This window comes from Oncorhynchus gorbuscha, linkage group LG06 (assembly GCF_021184085.1).
Source record: "Oncorhynchus gorbuscha isolate QuinsamMale2020 ecotype Even-year linkage group LG06, OgorEven_v1.0, whole genome shotgun sequence".
Classification (NCBI taxonomy): domain Eukaryota; kingdom Metazoa; phylum Chordata; class Actinopteri; order Salmoniformes; family Salmonidae; genus Oncorhynchus; species Oncorhynchus gorbuscha.
Genome location: NC_060178.1, coordinates 90,523,291 through 90,543,147, shown reverse-complemented (window position 1 = coordinate 90,543,147; position 19,857 = coordinate 90,523,291). Strand labels below are relative to the sequence as shown.

At 43.1% G+C, this 19,857-nt stretch overlaps 1 protein-coding gene across 1 annotated transcript; it reads left to right on the top strand.

Annotated features, from left to right (window-relative positions):
- Positions 1-14,904: 14,904 nt before the first annotated feature.
- On the top strand, positions 14,905-17,559 carry LOC124038506 (ADP-ribosylation factor 4-like). The gene is made up of 6 exons (XM_046354482.1): positions 14,905-15,226; positions 15,422-15,502; positions 15,624-15,733; positions 16,115-16,186; positions 16,508-16,636; positions 17,082-17,559. Exons 1-6 carry the CDS (start codon positions 15,160-15,162, stop codon positions 17,166-17,168), a joined length of 546 nt encoding a protein of 181 aa, XP_046210438.1. The 5' UTR covers positions 14,905-15,159; the 3' UTR covers positions 17,169-17,559.
- The last annotated feature ends 2,298 nt before the right edge of the window (positions 17,560-19,857 follow it).

The window sequence follows — 19,857 nt, the reverse complement described above, 5'->3', positions numbered from 1 at the left end:
CACATTGATACAGAAGAAGAGGAACTGAAATATGAATGCAAACTACACTTCGGTGCATATACACACCCACATTATTTGACTAACATGTCTGCATCCCAAATGATACCCTGTACCGTGTATAGTGCATAACTTTTGACAATAACCCTGCTCAAAAATAGTGCACTGTATAAGACATTGGGATGAATATTATATACATTCACATGGATTTTTAAATGTTTTTTATTTCACCTTTATTTAGCCAGGTAGGCTAGTTGAGAATAAGTTCTCATTTGCAACTGCGACCTGGCCAAGATAAAGCAAAGCAGTTCGACACATACAACAACACAGAGTTACACATGGAATAAACAAACATACAATCAATAATACAGTTGGAAAATCTATATACAGCATGTGCAAATGAGGTAGGATAAGAGAGGTAAGGCAATAGATAGGCCATGGTGGCGGAGTAAATACAATATAACAATTAAACACTGGAATGGTAGGATGTGCAGAGGATGAATGTGCAAGTAGATATACTGGGGTGCAAAAGAGCAAGACAATTAAATAAATACAGTATGGGGATGAGTTAGTTGGATGGGCTATTTACATATGAGCTGTGTACAGGTGTAGTGATCTTTGAGCTGCTCTGACAGCTGGTGCTTTAAGCTAGTGAGGGAGGTAAGAGTCTCCAGCTTCAGAGATTTTTGCAGTTCGTTCCAGTCATTGGCAGCAGAGAACTGGAAGGAGAGGCACCAAAGGAAGAATCGGCTTTGGGGGTGACCTGTGAGATATACCTGCTGGAGCGCGTGCTATGGGTGGGTGCTGCTATGGTGACCAGTGAGCTGAGATAAGGCGGGGCTTTACCTAGCAGAGACTTGTAGATGACCTGGAGCCAGTGGGTTTGGCGAAGAGTATGAAGTGAGGGCCAGCCAACGAGAGCATACAGGTCGCAGTGGTGGGTAGTATATGGGGCATTGGTGACAAAACGGATGGAACTGTGATAGACTGCATCCAATTTGTTGAGTAGAGTGTTGGAGGCTATTTTGTAAATGACATCGCCGAAATCGAGGAGCGTTAGGATGGTATGTTTGGCAGCATGAGTGAAGGATGCTTTGTTGCGAAATAGGAAGCCGATTCTAGATTTAATTTTGCATTGGAGATGCTTAATGTGAGACTGTAAGGAGAGTTTACAGTAACCAGACACCTAGGTATTTGTAGGTGTCCACATATTCTAAGTCAGAAGCGTCCAGAGTAGTGATGCTGGACAGGCGGGCAGGTGCGGGCAGGGATCGGTTGAGGAGCATGCATTTAGTTTTACTTGCATTTAAGAGCAGTTGGAGGCAACGGAAGGAGAGTTGTATGGCATTGAAGCTCATCTGGAGGTTAGTTAAAACTTCTTAAGGCTATGGGTTCCCCTACAGGAACTCCACCCCCCCGTTCAGTTGAAACGGTGGCACAGGGAATGCAAAAATATTCTTAGAAATATTTAACCTCCACACATTAACAAGTCCAATACCTCAAATGAAAGATAAACACCTTGTTCATCTACCCAGCGTGTCAGATTTGTAAAATGTTTTACGGCGAAAACACAGCATACATTTATGTTAGACCACCACCAAAACAAAGAAAAAAAACGTAGCCATTTTGTCCAACAAAAGATAAAATGACAAAAGCAGGATTTATGGGAATCTCAGACGATAAGAAAGAGTGGTTGAACAGGCTAGTAATAGGGGTTGCAACAATTTCGGCAGATCATTTTAGAAAGAGAGGGTCCAGATTGTCTAGCCCGGCTGATTTGTAGGGGTCCAGATTTTGCAGCTCTTTCAGAACATCAGCTATCTGGATTTGGGTGAAGGAGAAGTGGGGGAGGTTTGAGCGAGTTGCTGTGGGGAGCGCAGGGCTGTTGACTGGGGTAGGGGTTGCCAGGTGGAAAGCATGGCCAGCCGTAGAAAAATGCTTATTGAAATTCTCAATTATTGTGCATTTATCAGTAGTGACAGTGTTTCCTAGCCTCAGTGCAGTGAGCAGCTGGGAGGAGGTGCTCTTATTCTCCATGGACTTTACAGTGTCCCAGAACTTTTTTGAGTTTGCACAGGATGCAAATTTCTGTTTAAAAGGCTAGCCTTAGCTTTCCTAACTGCCTGTGTATATTGGTTCCTAACATACCTGAAAAGTTGCATATCACGGGGGCTATTCGATGCTAATGCAGAACGCCACAGGATGTTTTTGTGCTGGTCAAGGGCAGACAGGTTTGGACTGAACCAAGGCCTATATCTATTCCTGGTTCTAAATTTTTTGAATGGAGCATGCTTATTTTAGATAGTGAGGAAGGCACTTTTAAAGAATAACCAGGCATCCTCTACTGAGGTCATTGTCATATCTATAAGGGTGCCCGTGTTTACGGATTTGGGGTTGTACCTGGTAGGTTCATAGATAATGTGTGTGAGATTGAGGGCATCAAGCTTAGATTGTAGGATGGCCGGGGTGTTAAGCATGTCCTGTCCCAGTTTAGGTCACCTAGCAGCACGAGCTCAGAAGATAGATGAGGGGCAATCAATTCACATATGGTGTCCAGGGCACAGCTGGGGGCAGAGGGTAGTCTATAGCAAGCGGCAACAGTGAGAGACTTGTTTCTAGAAAGGTGATTTTTTTAGAAGTAGAAGCTCAAATTGTTTTGGTACAGACCTGGATAGTAAGATAGAACTCTGCAAGCTATCTCTGGAATAAATTGCAACACCGGCCCCTTTGGCAGTCCTATCTTGGCGGAAAATCTTATAGTAAGGGATGGACATTTCAGTGTTTTTGTTACGAAGATGTGTTTTCACTCTTACGCAACACTCTGCCTTTATCCAAGCAAATGTGTAACTCGCTACAGTGGACGGGAAGAGCTCCGTTTGGATCTCCACTGCCTGTCATACAGACCTCGACAGTTACACAGTAGAGCATCTTCATAGTGTACTGTCTTTGATTATAGTCTGTAAATAGGGCTTAGCTACATACAGTATGTGGACACAGAGGTCTGGACTTCAGTCATTTTTTTAGAATAACAAAATCCCATCATCAGTGGGGGTGCCCAGGGGCGCTGACCTCCAGCAGGCCCCCATTGATTTTGTTGATCTCACTCCGATGTCTTATGGAAATATTTTGTTACAAGGCTTCCTTCTTTTCACTACGTAATTTATGTTAGTATTGTGGAGTAACTACAATGATGTTGTTCCATCTTCAGTTATCTCCTACTACAGCCATTAAACTCTGTAACTGTTTTAAAATAACCCTTGGCCGCATGGTGAAATCCCTGAGCGGTTACCTTCCTCTTAGACAACTGATCTAGGATGGGCGCCTGCACAGATTCAAACAGCTAGCACCACTCGACCTGTCGGTCTCCAACAGACGTTGTATGATTCGTTCTTCGAGCCGTGAGACATTGAAACAAGTATGTGAAATAGAATTGCAACTCTTGTACAGCACCAACTCTCACAGGAACCCCTTTATGTTATTTTGTGCTGGCTCGGCCTGCTGCAAGTAAAAATATGTTTTTTTTCCAAGAAAAAGAAAGAAGCATGTTATGCCAATTATGATCAAGAAGAAAGGATGAAAAATCAGGGACTGGACATTTTGTCGGGGTATATTAACAATACAATGTTGACATCTAGTGGTAGGATTACATAATTTCATGGAAAATGTCTGACAGCAAACCCTGATTAAATGAACAGTACATTTGTATGTAATCTTTATTTAACTAGGCAAGTCAGTTAAGAACAAATTCTTATTGACAATGACGGCCTAGGAACAGTGGGTTAACTGCCTTGTTCAGGGACAGAACGACACACTATTACCTTGTCAGCTCGGGGATTCTATCTAGCAACCTTTCAGACACTGGCCAGAAGCACTAACCCCAATAAAAACACTTAAACTATAGTATCTATCCTTAAAATGATAGTATTTATTGTTGAGTATAAGAATATGGGTGAGCTCTTGGAAGTTCAGCAACTTCAATTTCAACAGCACTACATGATCCCAGTGCTTGCTGGATTGTTTTCAGGAAACAGCATTGTGCTGAGATAGAGCTCTCCCAATGGGCACACACTGGTTGAATCAACATTGTTTCAATATAATTTCAATTAAATTATGCTGAACCAACGCGGAAAAGACGTTGAATTGACATTTATGCACAGTGGGCTTCAATTTCACTGAGGAAGATGTAAAATGATGACTAACTGAGGATGAACCTTTACAGTGTGGGAGAATAATCTCTGTTCCATTTGTCTTTTTGGGGCCAATAAAGGAATAAAGGAAATCATGCTTCTAATCTACAGTATTAAGTACCGTTTTCCTGAACTGAAACAGACATGGCAGTGTTGTTTTGGTAATGATTAACTAAAAGGCCTACGCACAGTGATTCAGAAAGTATTCATGCTTTCCCATGTCTGCAGAAATAAAGGTCCCCAAGAACACAGTGGCCTCCATCATTCTTAAATAGATGAAATTTGGAAGCACCAAAACTCTTCCTGGGGCTGAGAAATCAGGGGAGAAGGGCCTTGGTGAGGGAGGTGACAACAAACCTGATGGTCATTCTGACAGAGCTCCACAGTTCCTCTGTGGACATGAGAAATCAGGGGAGAAGGGCCTTGGTCAGGGAGGTGACAACAAACCTGATGGTCATTCTGACAGAGCTCCACAGTTCCTCTGTGGAGATGAGAAATCAGGGGAGAAGGGCCTTGGTCAGGGAGGTGACAACAAACCTGATGGTCATTCTGACAGAGCTCCACAGTTCCTCTGTGGACATGGGAGAACCTTCCAGTGGGACAACCATTTATGCAGCACTAGACAAGTCAGGCCTTCATGGTAGAGTGAGAAGACAGAAGCCACTCCTCAGTAAAAGACACATGACAACCTGCTTGGAGTTTGCCAAAAGGCACCTAAAGGAGAAACAAGATTCTCTGGTCTGATGAAACCAAGATTAAACTATTTGGCCTGAATGCCAAGCATCACGTCTGGAGGAAACCTGGTACTATCTCTACTGTGAAGCATTGTGGTGTCAGCATCATGCTGTGGGGATGTTTTTCAGCGGCACATGAGATTCTTGATGAAAACCTGCTCCATAGCATTCAGGACCTCAGACTGGGGCGAGGGTTCACCTTCCAAAAGGACAACGACCCTAAGCACACAGCCAAGACAATTCAGGAGTGGCTTCGAGATAAGTATCTGAATGTCCTTGAGTGGCCGAGCCAGATTTCTAACTTGAACCTGATCAAACATCTCTGGAGAGACCTGAAAATTAGCAAAAAAAATTGAAAAAACAGTTTAATTCTTTGTCATTATGGGGTATTGTGTGTAGACTGAGGGAAACACAATTTCATCAATTTTAGAATAAGGCTGTAACGTAACAAAATGTGGAAAAAGTAAAGGGGTCTGAATACTTTACGAATGCACTGTGTCTGATGTTGTAATATAAGAATTACATTATATCATATTATCTCAACCTTCCAAGTGTTACAGATCGATTTTGATTATTTATTGGAAGTTTGTTTTATCCATTTTTTAAAGTCTGTCAGTTTTATAGACCTAGGCAAAGGTCAACTCCCTAGGCAAAGGTCAACTACCTTATCTGCTCAGAGTAGACTAGAAGTGACACAAATGTTTATAAAGGTTTGTGTATGTTTTGTTTGTATGCATTATAAATTATTCATAAAACTACTTTGAAACTTGATAGAGCAAGATTACATGCCACACTGTTTTCTATTCCTTTATCGATGATTTCCACGATGTTTATTTTCACATACAATTTGGAGAAGAGCAAAAACAAGTGTAACCAACTTCATATAGCCACCCAGAAGAAAGGTACATGGACACCCACACTTCAGGTTAACTTGGTTTTCATATGCAGTGAAATACATCAAACAGTGATGACAGGCATTGACAGGATGGTCACAGCCACAAGTTCACTGGCTTCTCACAGAACATCTCTCTCAGACTGAATGCACAAAGTGATCAAATAGTAAATATGTGCTATGTTCAGAAAATAACAAAAATATAGTAAGACATACCTGCAGTGAAAGGTATCAAACAGTGAAGACAGGCATTGATTGACCTGATGGTCACATCCACAAGTTCACTGGTTAGGTAGGACATATTTAATATAGGAGCGACAGTAATGATACATGCCTTCAATGTGAGGTGACATCAATCCATAAATACATAGCACAAGTACAACCTGTTTTATATAAACCTTTTAAGATATTAAGTGAATGTTATTTTCTTACTAAGTCTAAGTCACTTAAGAAGTCTTGAATGGGCCTCCCGGGTGGCGCAGTAGTCTAAGACACTGCATCGCAGTACTAGCTGTGTCACTAGAGATCCAGGTTCTGTCGCAGCCGGCCGCGACCAGGAGACCCATGGGGCAACGCACAATTGGCCCAGCGTCGTCCGGGTTAGGGGAGGGTTTGACCAGCAGGGAAGTTCTTGTCCCATCGCGCTCTAGCGACTCATGTGGTGGGCCGGGCACAATGCACACTGACACAGTCACTAGCTGTACGGTGTTTCCTCTGACACATTGGTGCAGCTGGCTTCCGGGTTAAGAGGGCATTGCGGCTGGGTTGTGTTTCGGAGTCCGTACGGGAGTTGCAGTCATGGGACAAGAGTAACTACCAATTGGATACCACGAAATTGGGGAGAAAAATGGGGTAAAAAGTGTAATATAAATAAAAAAGATGTCTTGAATTACCAATAAATCAAATGCCTGCAATAGCTAGCGTGACATTACAATTCACTGACAGTGCAAGTTAGCACATCATTAACATGGCTAGCTAAGCCAGCAAACACTTGGTTAACTTGCCGAAATAGGCTTTAAATACATTAGCGACAACATAAATATATACATAGCCACATTGGCTATTGACTTTGTGAGATATTAAACGGTTTTCAAAAGACACTATTGTGTTACACTGTTTTAAACAGTTTATATGTACATAGGAATGAGACACGAACCGTCTTTCAACATATCTCTCTCAGACTGAAGAGCAGGCAGACCAACTTTCCAAGTAGAGGAGAAGCACTCAAAACCCACTACTTGTTCTTTCAAGGAAAATAATACAAAATAGGTAAGTGAAGACCTCTCATTTTGCCAACCTTACTACAATGGCAGTACATATTTTTATGAATTCGACCACTCATAATGAAAGGAAACGTTATTATCATCACACCATTTCGGAAGTGAATGGTTTCACCTCTACAATTTCACTTTGTCACACAAACCAAATTACCCCAGCCATTAACACACTGGTTGCTGTAGTTTCATTCACCTCAGTCGATCTACAAACACATAGCCTATTAGCTTTAAAAAAATATATTTGCAGATTTACAGCTTATTTCCTGCAAGTCTATACATTTTGCCATGATTTATGCCATTTTGATGAGACATTGAGTGAGAGTGATCAACAAAATCAATGGGGGACGACTGGCTGATGACTTGTTTCTGTTATTCCAAAAATTAAGATCCAGACCTCAGTGTCCTCATCATACTGTATGACAGACTACAATCAAAGACCGTACAGTATGAAGATACGGGGGGTTTCCATTGGAGAACCAGTTTTAGCCTATCACGTGTAACAAATCGTACTTTCCTTGCATTGTGTTTCCTCCAAATAAATCACATCAGCCAGTGGTCCCAGTTGAGCATCATTTATTTCTGTTGCTGTTGTTAAATGGGAAACAGCACGTTAGTTGTGCAGGGCTTAACGATATTGATGGCAAAATCTGTAGCATGAAGACAACTGTGTTTGCAGTGGGCTTATGTGACCATTACATCGGTGTATGCTGCTAACACACTTATTTACAGCAATTGTACGCCAAAGCACATCCCAGAAAGCCCCTCAATCCCTAACAGGTACCATATACCCAAACATGTATAAATCAGTAACGTACAGCAAACTTGTACACATTGTAAAATAGAAAACAATATTCAGAACGTGACCTACCCCTTGCATCACATTTTCATCCTGGGAAGACCTGACGTTCGCGATCTCCCCCTATCTGCAAGCGGGGCCAAACACAACACACCTTATTGTCATCAGAGTTGAACCAACCAATAAAAATGCTTGAACATTAAATACACATTTCTTTAGAGGCAAGTGGAAACATAACCAACTCTGTTACATTCTCCCCTGCTGAATTACACTTGCATACTACAAAGAATCAAAATCAGGTATGCAATAGCTTCAAATACATATGTTACCAAATATTCCAGTGCAAAGAACTTTCTCTAATGTGAATTAGGGGAATTCAAAGACCCCGTAGGAAAACACACCTGTCACATGTTCAGTACACTCAGTGACAATAAGAACCTCAGACAGAAAAACCTTGGTCTACATGATCTCTGACCAATTACCTCCATGGGGTCTCTTGAAAGTAAAACTTTTTACATTTTTAAATGGCCTACAGACATGGATTCTAATTCTACACCCACACATGTATTCTAATGAATTCTGTATGAAAAACCCTGTGTCTGCATAGTCTCTATGAGTCTCACTTGGTGTTTCCTAACCTGACCAGCCCCTGACCTGACAGTCCTAACAGAGTTATCATTACGTGTAACCTGTTCAACTACAACCACCATTGGTGGTCACTATCCACAGTCGATGGGTAGTCAAGGTCAAGGGTTCTGTGACTGTTGCTGGAACTTGTGCCACCAGCGGCATCTTCAGAATTCCTTTCTTCCTCAGAGGGTTCGGACATTTCTTCTCCAAAGGTTAGCTCTGACATGCTTGAGTTCTGAGGGTCCCTCGCCAGTGGCCCATCTTCCAGCACAACTGGGCTCTCTTTTTCAGGGGGCTCCGACTGTGTTTCCGCCAAGGTCTGTTCTGATACCCACACACTAGTCTTCTCACTGATGTCCATTTCTGGTATATCGTTCATGGATGAGTCCTCCATCTCCTCACTCGGATCCTCACGGTCTCCCGTATTAGGTGTCTCCTAGGCAGTGTCAGGTAGAGGCAAGAAGTTTACAGGCATTATCAGATTGGACCGGTGGACCGTTTTCTCCTGGCCAGTCGACATGTTCTGTATCTTGAAGATGTCACTATTCTTCTCCGTAACAATATAGAGGTTGTTCTCCCAACGATCCGCCAGCTTCCTCTTTCCACGTTCACCCTTATTCGCCAGCAGCACCCGATCACCGACCTCCACTGGAGCTCCTCTGATCTTCCTGTTGTAGAGGCCCGCATGCCTCTTCAGCTGTTTGGTTGCCGACACCTGTACCGTCTCCATGGCCTCCCTCAGGTCTCTCATCAGGGACTTGATGAACTCGTCATAGTCTACAAACTCTGAGTCTTGCAGTACAGTACCAAACATCATGTCAACAGGCAGACATGGGGTTCTCCCAAACATCAACTGGAAAGGGGAGTGGCCCGTGGTTTCATGGACTGTACAGTTGTAGGCTTCTGGGGCCACCTGTGCTTCACTCTCGTAGGTAAAGCCCTGATCATGGTTCCCAGCGTTCTATTGAATCTTTCGACTCCCCCCGTTCCCCATCAGATGGTAGGGAGTTGTGTGCAACTTCTGGACTCCTGCAGCACTCAACAACTCAGCAATCAATGTACTTTCAAAGTTGGCCCCTTGGTCAGAGTAGATACGACGAGGAAAACCATACACACACAAGATGTTGTTCCACAGCTGAAGGGCCACTGCTTTAGCTGATTGGTTCGGACACAAGAAGGCATGGGCCATCTTAGTAAAATGATCAGTGACGACCAGAACATCCAAGGACTTTGGATGTTCTGGTTGGAGTCTTCAGCAGACCAGAAGTCTACACACACCAACTCGAGGGGCTCGGTTGTGATGATGTTCTCCAGTGGAGCTCTGGCCTCTGGCTCAGGGGCCTTACTGAACACACACCTCTTGCAGGTCTTGACATACTCTCTCACATCCGACTCCAGACCATGCCAGAAGAACCTGTCTCTTCAAGTACAATGTCCGCTGTTGCCCCTGATGACCGGCTTCATCGCGGACACCCTTCAAAACGTTCGCCCTCATTGAGGTGGGTACTACATACTGGTAGGTCTTCTTCTTTGACAGCAAACTTTTGGTAACGCGATATAGTACACCCATTTTCAGAGTGAGCTTCTCCCAGGTCTTCAGAATCTGCAGAGCCTCGATTGGTTCATGGCCACGTTCCCTACTAGAAGGTCTATGGCCCCTGTCCATGTAGAAGTACGTTAATGGGTTGTTGTCTGTCCATACAGTGAAAAGGCTTGCCCCTTGGCCAATGACTAAACTTCTCACAGACGGCCCAGCGTAAAGCAAAAAACTACAACCTAAGGGCAGGATACTTTGACTGTGCATAAGTAAGTGATTTGCTAGCGAATGCTACGGGTCTGGCTGCAGACCCATCCTCTGGCACCTGGGAGAGGACAGCACCTAATCCATTATTAGATAAATCTATAGACAAGAAGGCTATAGGCAAGAAAGGTCTACTAAAATCAGGTTGGGCAGGCATGACCTGATCGAGGAGAGCTTGTTTCAACTGATAAAGGCCTGTTTGCACTCACCAGTCCAGTCTGCTGCTTTGAGTTTCCTATGTATTCCTCGTTTCCTCTTGCCTTTCCCATGGCGTGGTGCCTTTGTCCCAGTTGTCAGCCCATACAGCGGCTTAGCGATGGTGGAGCACCCCTCAATGAACTGCTGGTAATAGACTATCATTCTGAGAAAGGACCGTATCTTCCCCTGGGAGGGCACGTCCGTGTTATCCTCCATGAGATGCTTCTCTGTCATCCCTGCAATAGTCTTCACTTTTTCTGGGTCTGTGGCCACACCTCCTTCACTGATGACATGCCCCAAGAACCGCACTGACCTCTTCATGAAATGGCATTTCTTTGGAGACAATTTCAGATTATGGGCTTTGAGACGCTCAAAAACTGACTCCAAGCGTTGCAATCCAAATTCTTCAGTCAGGGCAAAAACCAGCACATTGTCCAGGTTGCATAGAAGGCTAGAAAAATGTTGATCCTCAAAAATGCTCAAAATCATCCTCATGAATGTAGCTGGGCTGTTGCATAGTCCTTGTGGAAGACGGTTATATTCATATAACCCAAAAGGAGATGTGAAGGCTGTAAACTTCTTGTTGTCTTCATGCATCTCCACATTGTAGTAGCCTGAGGTCAAATCTATTGTAGAGAAGAAGGCATTGCCACCCAGGGCCGCCAGAGCATCAGCTTGGTGAGGTAGAGGGTGAGCATCCTTTACGGTGTGAGCATTGAGACATCGGAAGTCTGTACACAGTCTCAGATCGCCAGACTTCTTCAATTTTAACGCCCGCTTCAGCCTTACCGCTCCCACTCTTTCTGGCACTTCGGTTCCTTTCCATCTCACTACATTTGCCAGCAGACGGAACAGTTTGTCATCTCCATTGTGTTCAGATGATGACATCTTCCCCCAGAAGTCACCGGTCGTCTTCAGCTCCCTGATGAGGTGTTTTACCACGTTGCTGCCTAGGATGAGCTCATCACGTTGGCCATCCACTACTAGAACAGGGACAGAGACACTGCTGCCATACACAGAGAGATGAATTCACACACACCTACAGGCTTGGTCTTCAACCCCCCACAGCCAACCAACACCACTTCAGTCAGACTGAGGGAGCCACTCTTGAGCACCCCTGCTTTCTCAAGGCGTGGCACCACTGTTGAGCTCAATGTGCATGCCATAGAACCGCTGTCAATCATAGCGCTCACCTCTATGACATCCCCCAGTAACACACTAGTATAGAAGAGTTCATTGTTGTGGACCACTTTGTGTATTTTGCACAATTACTTTTTTGTTCAACTTGACTTCATCACAAACACTTGAATATATTGACTCTAAATCTACACCACTATCTGATTGGGGCACCTCACAAGGCCCAGCACTTCCCCCCACCCCGTGCGGGCCAGCTAGTTTTCCCTGCCGCTGTGTCTCGTTGCTGTTAGATGGAGCGACTGGAGTTACCGATGAAGTGCGAGGAAATTCTCGATGTGTGTGCCCAGCTGCATAACAGAGGAAGGAGAGGTGGTGTGAATAACAATGATCCATTGTGCTGTGATTCACATCCCCACACACTTTGCATTGCAAAGACGGGTTCTCCCTTCTCCTGGGCCTCCTCTGGAAACAGTTATCATAACTGCCTACAGGTTGCTGTGGCCTCTGCTCCAAGCATGGCAATCACACGATCCAATGCCTCGGATAAGCCATTTGCGGGCTGCTGCGAGGGGTCCGGGCAGTTTGCAACACTGGCCTACGTACTTCCTGCGTCAGTGACCAGTGGGGCCAGCAGGAAGAGACGTGGAGCCCTGCACTTCCTCTGGTACTCCTCCAGCCTGCTATGGAAACTCCGCAGCCGTCCACTCATGCAATGGTTTGCACATGAATATCAATGACAGCTCTGGGTTCGGACAGTGCTTGATGAACATGACAGTCAGAACACGTAATGGATTGTCTAGCTCCTTGTTCTGGCTCTTCAAACAGTCCTCTGCCACCTCAATGCCCTGTTCAGTCTGATCCAGTAATCAAATGGAGTCTCCCCTTCCATTGGCAACGTAGAATAAACATCAGCTAGGGGCATGTCAGAGTTGATTGTGTCGCTAAAGTGACGCTTCAGAATGTCAAAAATCGGTCTTGGGCCCTGGCTTAATTCAACTGGGTTACTGCGTAGGCTTACTCTTACCACGCCACGTGCCCGCCCTGTCAGCTTACCCAAAACTTCATCTGACCTCTCCTGCCCACCATAGCCCTTCTTCTGCATGTACACTAACATGGTCTACTCCCACTCATGCACTGTGCATTCCTCTGAACCAACCCCCTGAAACACACAGGTTCCCTGACATAATTTTTCACCACTACATTTAGACTAGAGCTGGCCCCAACCTTGGTACCATCAACATAATCAACCATCTGTCCCACACCATCTCCCATAGCCTTTGATTCTAAACAAGAGGCAATATTTTCACCTATGGAGTAACCTATCTACTTAACAATGCCCGCCAGGAAATCCATAGACACATCCTCCTTCCTAGGACTAGGTGAAACTGGCTCGAAAGAGTTGAGGTAGCTCTAAATCATGTGGAAAGCACACTTGCCTGTGTAGTTGGCCTGGCCAGAGGTGTGGAAGTAAGTGGAAAAATAGCTGCCCCCCTAGGGTTAAACATGAGAACTCCCCTACCGCTCCCAAAACTTTCCATTAAAAATAAATATATATATATTTTACAATGTAAATATTAAGTCATTTTTAAATCACAATCAATATGAACACTTCTATAAAATCAGCTTGAACATAATGCAATCAAAATAAAAGTTCAGTAGTTGTTGTCTGACAAGACCAAAAATCAACAGAGAAGAAACAAGAAATGCCTTCATCAATAGTTGTCGCCACCGTGTGGTAGAAAATGGCGTCGCCCTCACGTTAATTTGCATCGGAAGGTTACTAGCGTAACAGCACAATTACATCAGTAAATAATCATACCATCACCACATACAAGTAATAATCAGGATATTATATTTCCCCCACTCACTCATGCTACCAGGAGCTCCCTGAGAATTCCACTTGTGCAGAATGCGAAACTTAGGCGTCTGGCGTGCCGCAGGGTAGCCTCGTGGTTAGAGCGTTGGACTAGTAACCGGAAGGTTGCAAGTTCAAGGTACAAAATTGTCGTTCTGCCCCTGAACAAGCAGTTAACCCACTATTCATAGGCCATCATTGAAAATAAGAATTTGTTCTTAACTGACTTGCCTTTTTTAAATAAAGGAAAAATAAATAAAGTCAGAAACCACAGTACTTCTTGAATCCGGGTCTCGGATCCCTCCACGTGACGTCCGGCGAAGACAAGAAGACGAGTCACCGCACCAGTGAAACAGATGTTACACCTTGCATCACAATTTCATCCTGGGAAGACCTGATGTTCGGGATCTCCCCCTATCTGCAAACTGGGCCAATCACAACACACCTTATTGTCATCAGAGTTGAACCAACCAATAAAAATGCTTGAACATTAAATACACAATTCTTTAGAGGCAAGTGGAAACATAACCAACGCTTTTACACACGCTTGAAGGTGATGTCAGACCGACTTTGGCTAACTAAGCTCATGCACAGAAACACGTCATCGGGTTAAACATTTACATTACATTTTACATTTAAGTCATTTAACAGTTGTTTCGCGCCGAACTGCGAATGTGGAGGCCGTCAAATCAAAGGCACTTGTTCGATATAAAATAATACGTGTTAGCTTGTCACTTTCACCAATCTAGGCTGTACCTTTACATTCCAAGAAAATGTACAACTAAGGAAGAACCTTACAATTCTCCCATTTACCTCTCAATCCCCAAACCTCCACCATATATCTTTCGACGGTTTTCCCGGATATCTCGCGATGTTACGGCACTGGGTTTAGAAACTAAAATGAGAGAAAGTATTTGTGAATAAACAGGACAATATGATCTAGATACTAAATGGTGTGTCTTTATTTCATCGCAGTTTCTTTCTCTGTTTATTTGCTTGAATAGAGAGCATTGTGAGATTCACACACTAACACACACACACAGGAGTAGACCTCTTTCTCTCTAGAGCCGATGTCACTCACACGAAGAAACATGGAAGCAATTTCTGTTGCAGATGTAGGTAGCAAGTGTCATGATCTCAAGCAACTTTGCTGATACACGAAACAACGTAAACGCGATTGAAATTGAATCACGAAGCAACCCAGATGCAACTCTGTTGCCAGCAACAACATTTGCTGAACAGGTTGCTTCATGTGACACCAGCTTTATCTTCAGACAACATTTAGTTAACAGAGAATGAATAGCAGCCTTTTAGACCAATCAGATTATATATCTACACATGAGAAACATTACAACTTCCTGTATTCCGAGGCCAACAAAGTGAAAGTGACGTGGATGAAACGTGTAGAGAGGAATCGTCGCAGTCAATTGACTGTTGTACCTGTGTGACCAGGCTGAAATGACAGTGCTCTGTGTTGGTGTCCCGTTACACATGTGGCTGAGTAGACTATATAAGCAGCGCAATGCAAACCAGTCGTATAAATCAGTGTGTGCTGCTGTTTACCCCTGCAGAATTGTTTGAGGAGCGAGATAGGCTGCTGCAGATTTCATTCCTTTCGAATTATTTGAAAAAGCAAAACATATTTTTTAGCAATAATGGGTGTTATGGTTTCGCAACTCTTCTCTCGTTTCTTCGAGAAAAAACAGATGAGAATTCTAATGGGTAAGACTTATTTCCAATATTGTTAATGTCATTGTGTTATTATTACAATGTTGCAATGTCTGTACAATGTTACAATGTATTTGTTACAATGAGTTATAACATTTACTTTTTTTGATTGACTTGACATAGGCTTATTATTATATGAATATGATTCATATTACTTAGGTTTTAAAATGATCCATATTGTTCCTACAGTTGGGTTAGATGCTGCAGGGAAGACCACTGTCCTGTACAAACTAAAACTTGGAGAAGTTGTCACCACTATCCCCACTATTGGTAAGCATTGATTGATATATAGGCTATATGCACTGATTGACAACGTTTGCTTCTTATATGTATTTGACCCAGCGCTGCTAGACAGAGCATAGCTGAATGTCCTTTGTGCTGATCACCATAGGGTTCAATGTGGAGACGGTTGAGTACAAGAACATCAGCTTCACGGTGTGGGATGTAGGTGGTCAGCACGTCATCAGACCTCTGTGGAAGCATTACTACCAGAACACGCAGGTAGTACTAATCCTAATACTCTCAACTAACCTTAACATCCCCAAATAACTCTAACAGTTTCAACTAACCCTAACCCTAACAGTCTCAGTTAACCTCAACAGTCTCAACTAAGCCTAACCCTAATTAACCTAAACTAACAGCCTCAACTAACCCTAACAGCCTCACCTAATCTCAACAGCCTCAACTAAGCCTAACCCTAATTAACCTAAACTAACAGCCTCAACTAACCCTAACAGCCTCACTTAAACACTCAGGTATCCTAACCCTAATTGCCTTAACTATGGGATAATTTCAAATCCCGTCAATTCAGAAAATTAATTCCAATTCCAATTTTCCTCATTCCTTAAAAGCATGTGTCTGTGTTCCAATATCTTCATCCAGGGTCTTATATTTGTGGTAGACAGCAACGATCCTGAGAGGATAAATGATGCTACAGAGGAACTACAGAACATGGTGAGTCATCTGTCCTTCCATTAATATTTCCACACTTTCCTATAGCAACTCTTAAGTTTGCTCTTGGCCACCGGAGAGGATAATAGTAACAGTATAATGGGATCTTTCTGATTCCCTACGAGGAATGTAATAATACAGTAATATGACTGTTCTAATAGAGATAGGAGAGAGTGTTTACCTGTTTAATGTGACTGTTCTGATTCCCTGTGTTCTGTGTTACTGATCCTCCACACACTATGCAACATTACAGAGAAAAGTGTAATAACTCAGTCAGTACTGTGGCTGTTCTGATTCCCTGTGTTCTTTGCTGTTGACCCACAGCTTGAAGAGGACCAGCTGAGAGATGTAGTTCTGCTGGTGTTCGCCAACAAACAGGACCTTCCCAACGCCATGTCTGTCAGTGACATCACAAATAAACTGGGACTGAGGAAACTTCAACTGAATACTCCTGTAAGTATGACCATCTAGAATCTCTAAGGTTTCGCGAGCCAATTCTAACTCGCGTTAGCGCAATGGCTGGAAGTCTATGGTATACACTAGCATGCTAGCTGTTACCATGCTAGCAATTAACATAGACTTTCAGTCATTGCGCTAAGACTAGTTAGCAATCGCGCTGATGCTAATGCTAATGAGCAACTTTCTTAAAACTGCATGCAGAGACATAAAAATGGTGTCCATGAGTTCATCTGACTCTGGGGAAGTAGATAAAGGGCGTCATTCCCAAAATCCTGATGAATCCCTTTAAATGTCAAATGCTACAACGCGCCTCGGATTGAATCACTGCCAAGACTTGCTAAATAATGCACTCTGATTGTTTGTCATCTCAGTGGTTTGTCCAGGCTACCTGTTAATGACTGACTGTTTTAATGGCTGACTGTTTGTCCTCTCTCCTCAGTGGTTTGTCCAGGCTACCTGTGCAACCCAGGGTTCAGGTCTGTTGGAAGGACTAGACTGGTTGGCTGACCAGCTTTCCAAGCGCTAACATAGCTGAGTTGGCTCCGGAGTGAAGTTACCCCTAGGTACAGGTCTAGGATCAGCTTCCCCTCCCTGGACCTTAATCATTAGTGGGGGAAATGTAAAACTGACCCAAGATCAGTGTCTCGGTGCAAAGGTACCCTGTAACAGCTGCGCTCAGCCCTTCTTAAGAAAGACCACGACACAACGTTTACTCAAGGACAACCATACAATTAGAACAAAACTTAGAAGTGCCTTTTTCTAATGTATTGCACATATTGTAACATATAAAGTTATAAATGTTTTATATTAAAATAATTGTATCACTGATTGAAGCAGATTCTTTATCAAACCCCCTGTATTTATTTCCTGATTTCCAATTCCTCACTACCTCTAATAAAATAATGTGTTGAAATGTATCTGCAGTCGTTTTCTTTGTGGGTGTGGTCACTGTGCAGATGGAAGAGTAACAATTCAGAAACAACAAATACAAGACAATTGTTTCAGTAATTTCCCTCATCATCACTGCAGGGTCTGTGTAATGGAGACCAAGACTAAAACTCATCAGGGACATATTTGTGAATATTTTAACAATACAATATCGACATCTAAAGGTAGGACCTCACAATTGCATGGAGAATGTATGACAGCAGCATCCCTTGATTAAATAAACAGTATGTTATATAAAAACATTTAAACTACAGTATATAGCCTTAACATGAAAGTATTGATTGTAGAGTATAAGGGTTGTGAGCTCTTGGAAGTTCAGATACTTCAATTTCAATAGCACTACACAATCCCAGTGCTTGCTGGCTTATTTTCCAAGAAACAGCATTCTGCTGAGATAGATATCTCCCACTGGGCACACACTGGTTGAATCAACATTGTTTCCACATCATTTCAATTAAATTATGCTGAACCAACATGGAAAAGACGTTGAATTGACGTCTCTACACTGTGGGCTTCAATTTCACTGAGGGAGATGTAAAATTATGACTATCCGAGGATTAACCTTTACAGTGTGGGAGAATAATCTCTCAGTCCCAATTGTCTTTTTGGGGCCAATAAAGGTATTTAGTACTGTTTTCCTGAACTGAAAACGACATGGCCTCACCACAGTGTTGTTTTGGTAATTATTAGAAGGCCTACGTACAGTGCATTCGGGAAGTATTCAGACCCCTTGACTTTGTCCACATTTTGTTATGTTAGAGCCTTATTCTTAAATGTAATTTTATCCTCATCAGTCTACACCCAATACCTTATAATGACAAAGCAAAAATAGGTTTAACATTTTATACATTTGATAAAAAATACAAATTAATACCTTTTTGACATAAGCATTCAGACCCTCTGCTATGAGACTTTAATTTGAGCTCAGGTGCATCCTGTTTCCATTGATTATCCTTGAGATGTTTCTACAACTTGATTGGAGTCCACCTGTGGTGAATTCAATTGTTTGGAAATGATTTAGAAAGGCACACACCTGTCTATATAAGGTCCCACAGTTGACAGTGCATGTCAGAGCAAAAACCAAGCCATGAGGTCAAAGGAATTGTCCGCAAAGTTCCGAGACAGGATTGTGTGGAGGCACAGATCTGGGGAAGGGTAAGAAAAAATGTCTGCAGCATTGAAGGTCCCCAAGAACACAGTGCCCTCCATCATTCTGAAATGGAAGAATTTTAGAACCACCAAAACTGTTCCTAGAGCCAAACTGATCAATCAGGGGAGAAGGGCCTTGGTCAGGGAGGTGACCAAAAACCTGATGGTCACTCTGACAGAGCTCCACAGATCCTCTGTGGAGATGGGAGAACCTTCCAGTAGTACAACCATTTCTGCAGCACTCCACCAACCAGAACTTTATGGTAGAATGGCCAGACAGAAGCCACCCCTCAGTAAAAGGCACATGACAACCTGCTTGTAGTTTGCCAAAAGGCACCTAAAGGACTCTCAGACCATGAAAAACAAGATTCTCTGGTCTGATGAAACCAAGCTTGAACTATTTTGTTGAATGCCAAGCATCAACTCTGGAGGAAACCTGGCACCATCTCTACTGTGAAGCATGGTGGTAGCAGCATCATGCTGTGGGGATGTTTTTCAGCTGCATGTACTGGAAGACATGTCAGGATTGAGGGAAAGATGAACAGAGCAAAGTAGAGAGATCCATAAGAAAACCTAATCCATAGCACTCAGGACCTCAGACTGGGGTGAAGGTTCACCTTCCAAAAGGACAACGACCCTAAGCACACAGCCAAGGCAATGCAGGAGTGGCTTCGGGACAAGTCTCTGAATGTCCTTGAGTGGCTCAGCCAGATTCCACACTTGAACCCGATCGAACATCTTTGGAGAGACCTGAAAATAGCTGTGCAGCGACGCTCCCTATCCAACCTGACAGAGCTTGAGAGGATCTGCAGAGAAGAATTGGAGACACTCTCCAAATACAGGTGTGCCAAGCTTGTAGCGTCATACTCAAGAAGACTTGATGCTGTAATCACTGCCAAAGGTGCTTCAACAAAGTACTGAGTAAAGGGTCTGAGTACCTTTTTTAAAACATTTGCTAAATCTTTAAAAAAAAAAAGGTTTTCTTTGTCATTGTATTATAAGGAATTACATTTGAATATTTATTGGAAGTTTGTTTTATCCATGTTTTAAAATCTGTCAGTTTTATAGACCTAGGCAAAGGTCAACTCCCTAGGCAAAGGTCAACTCTCTTATCTGCT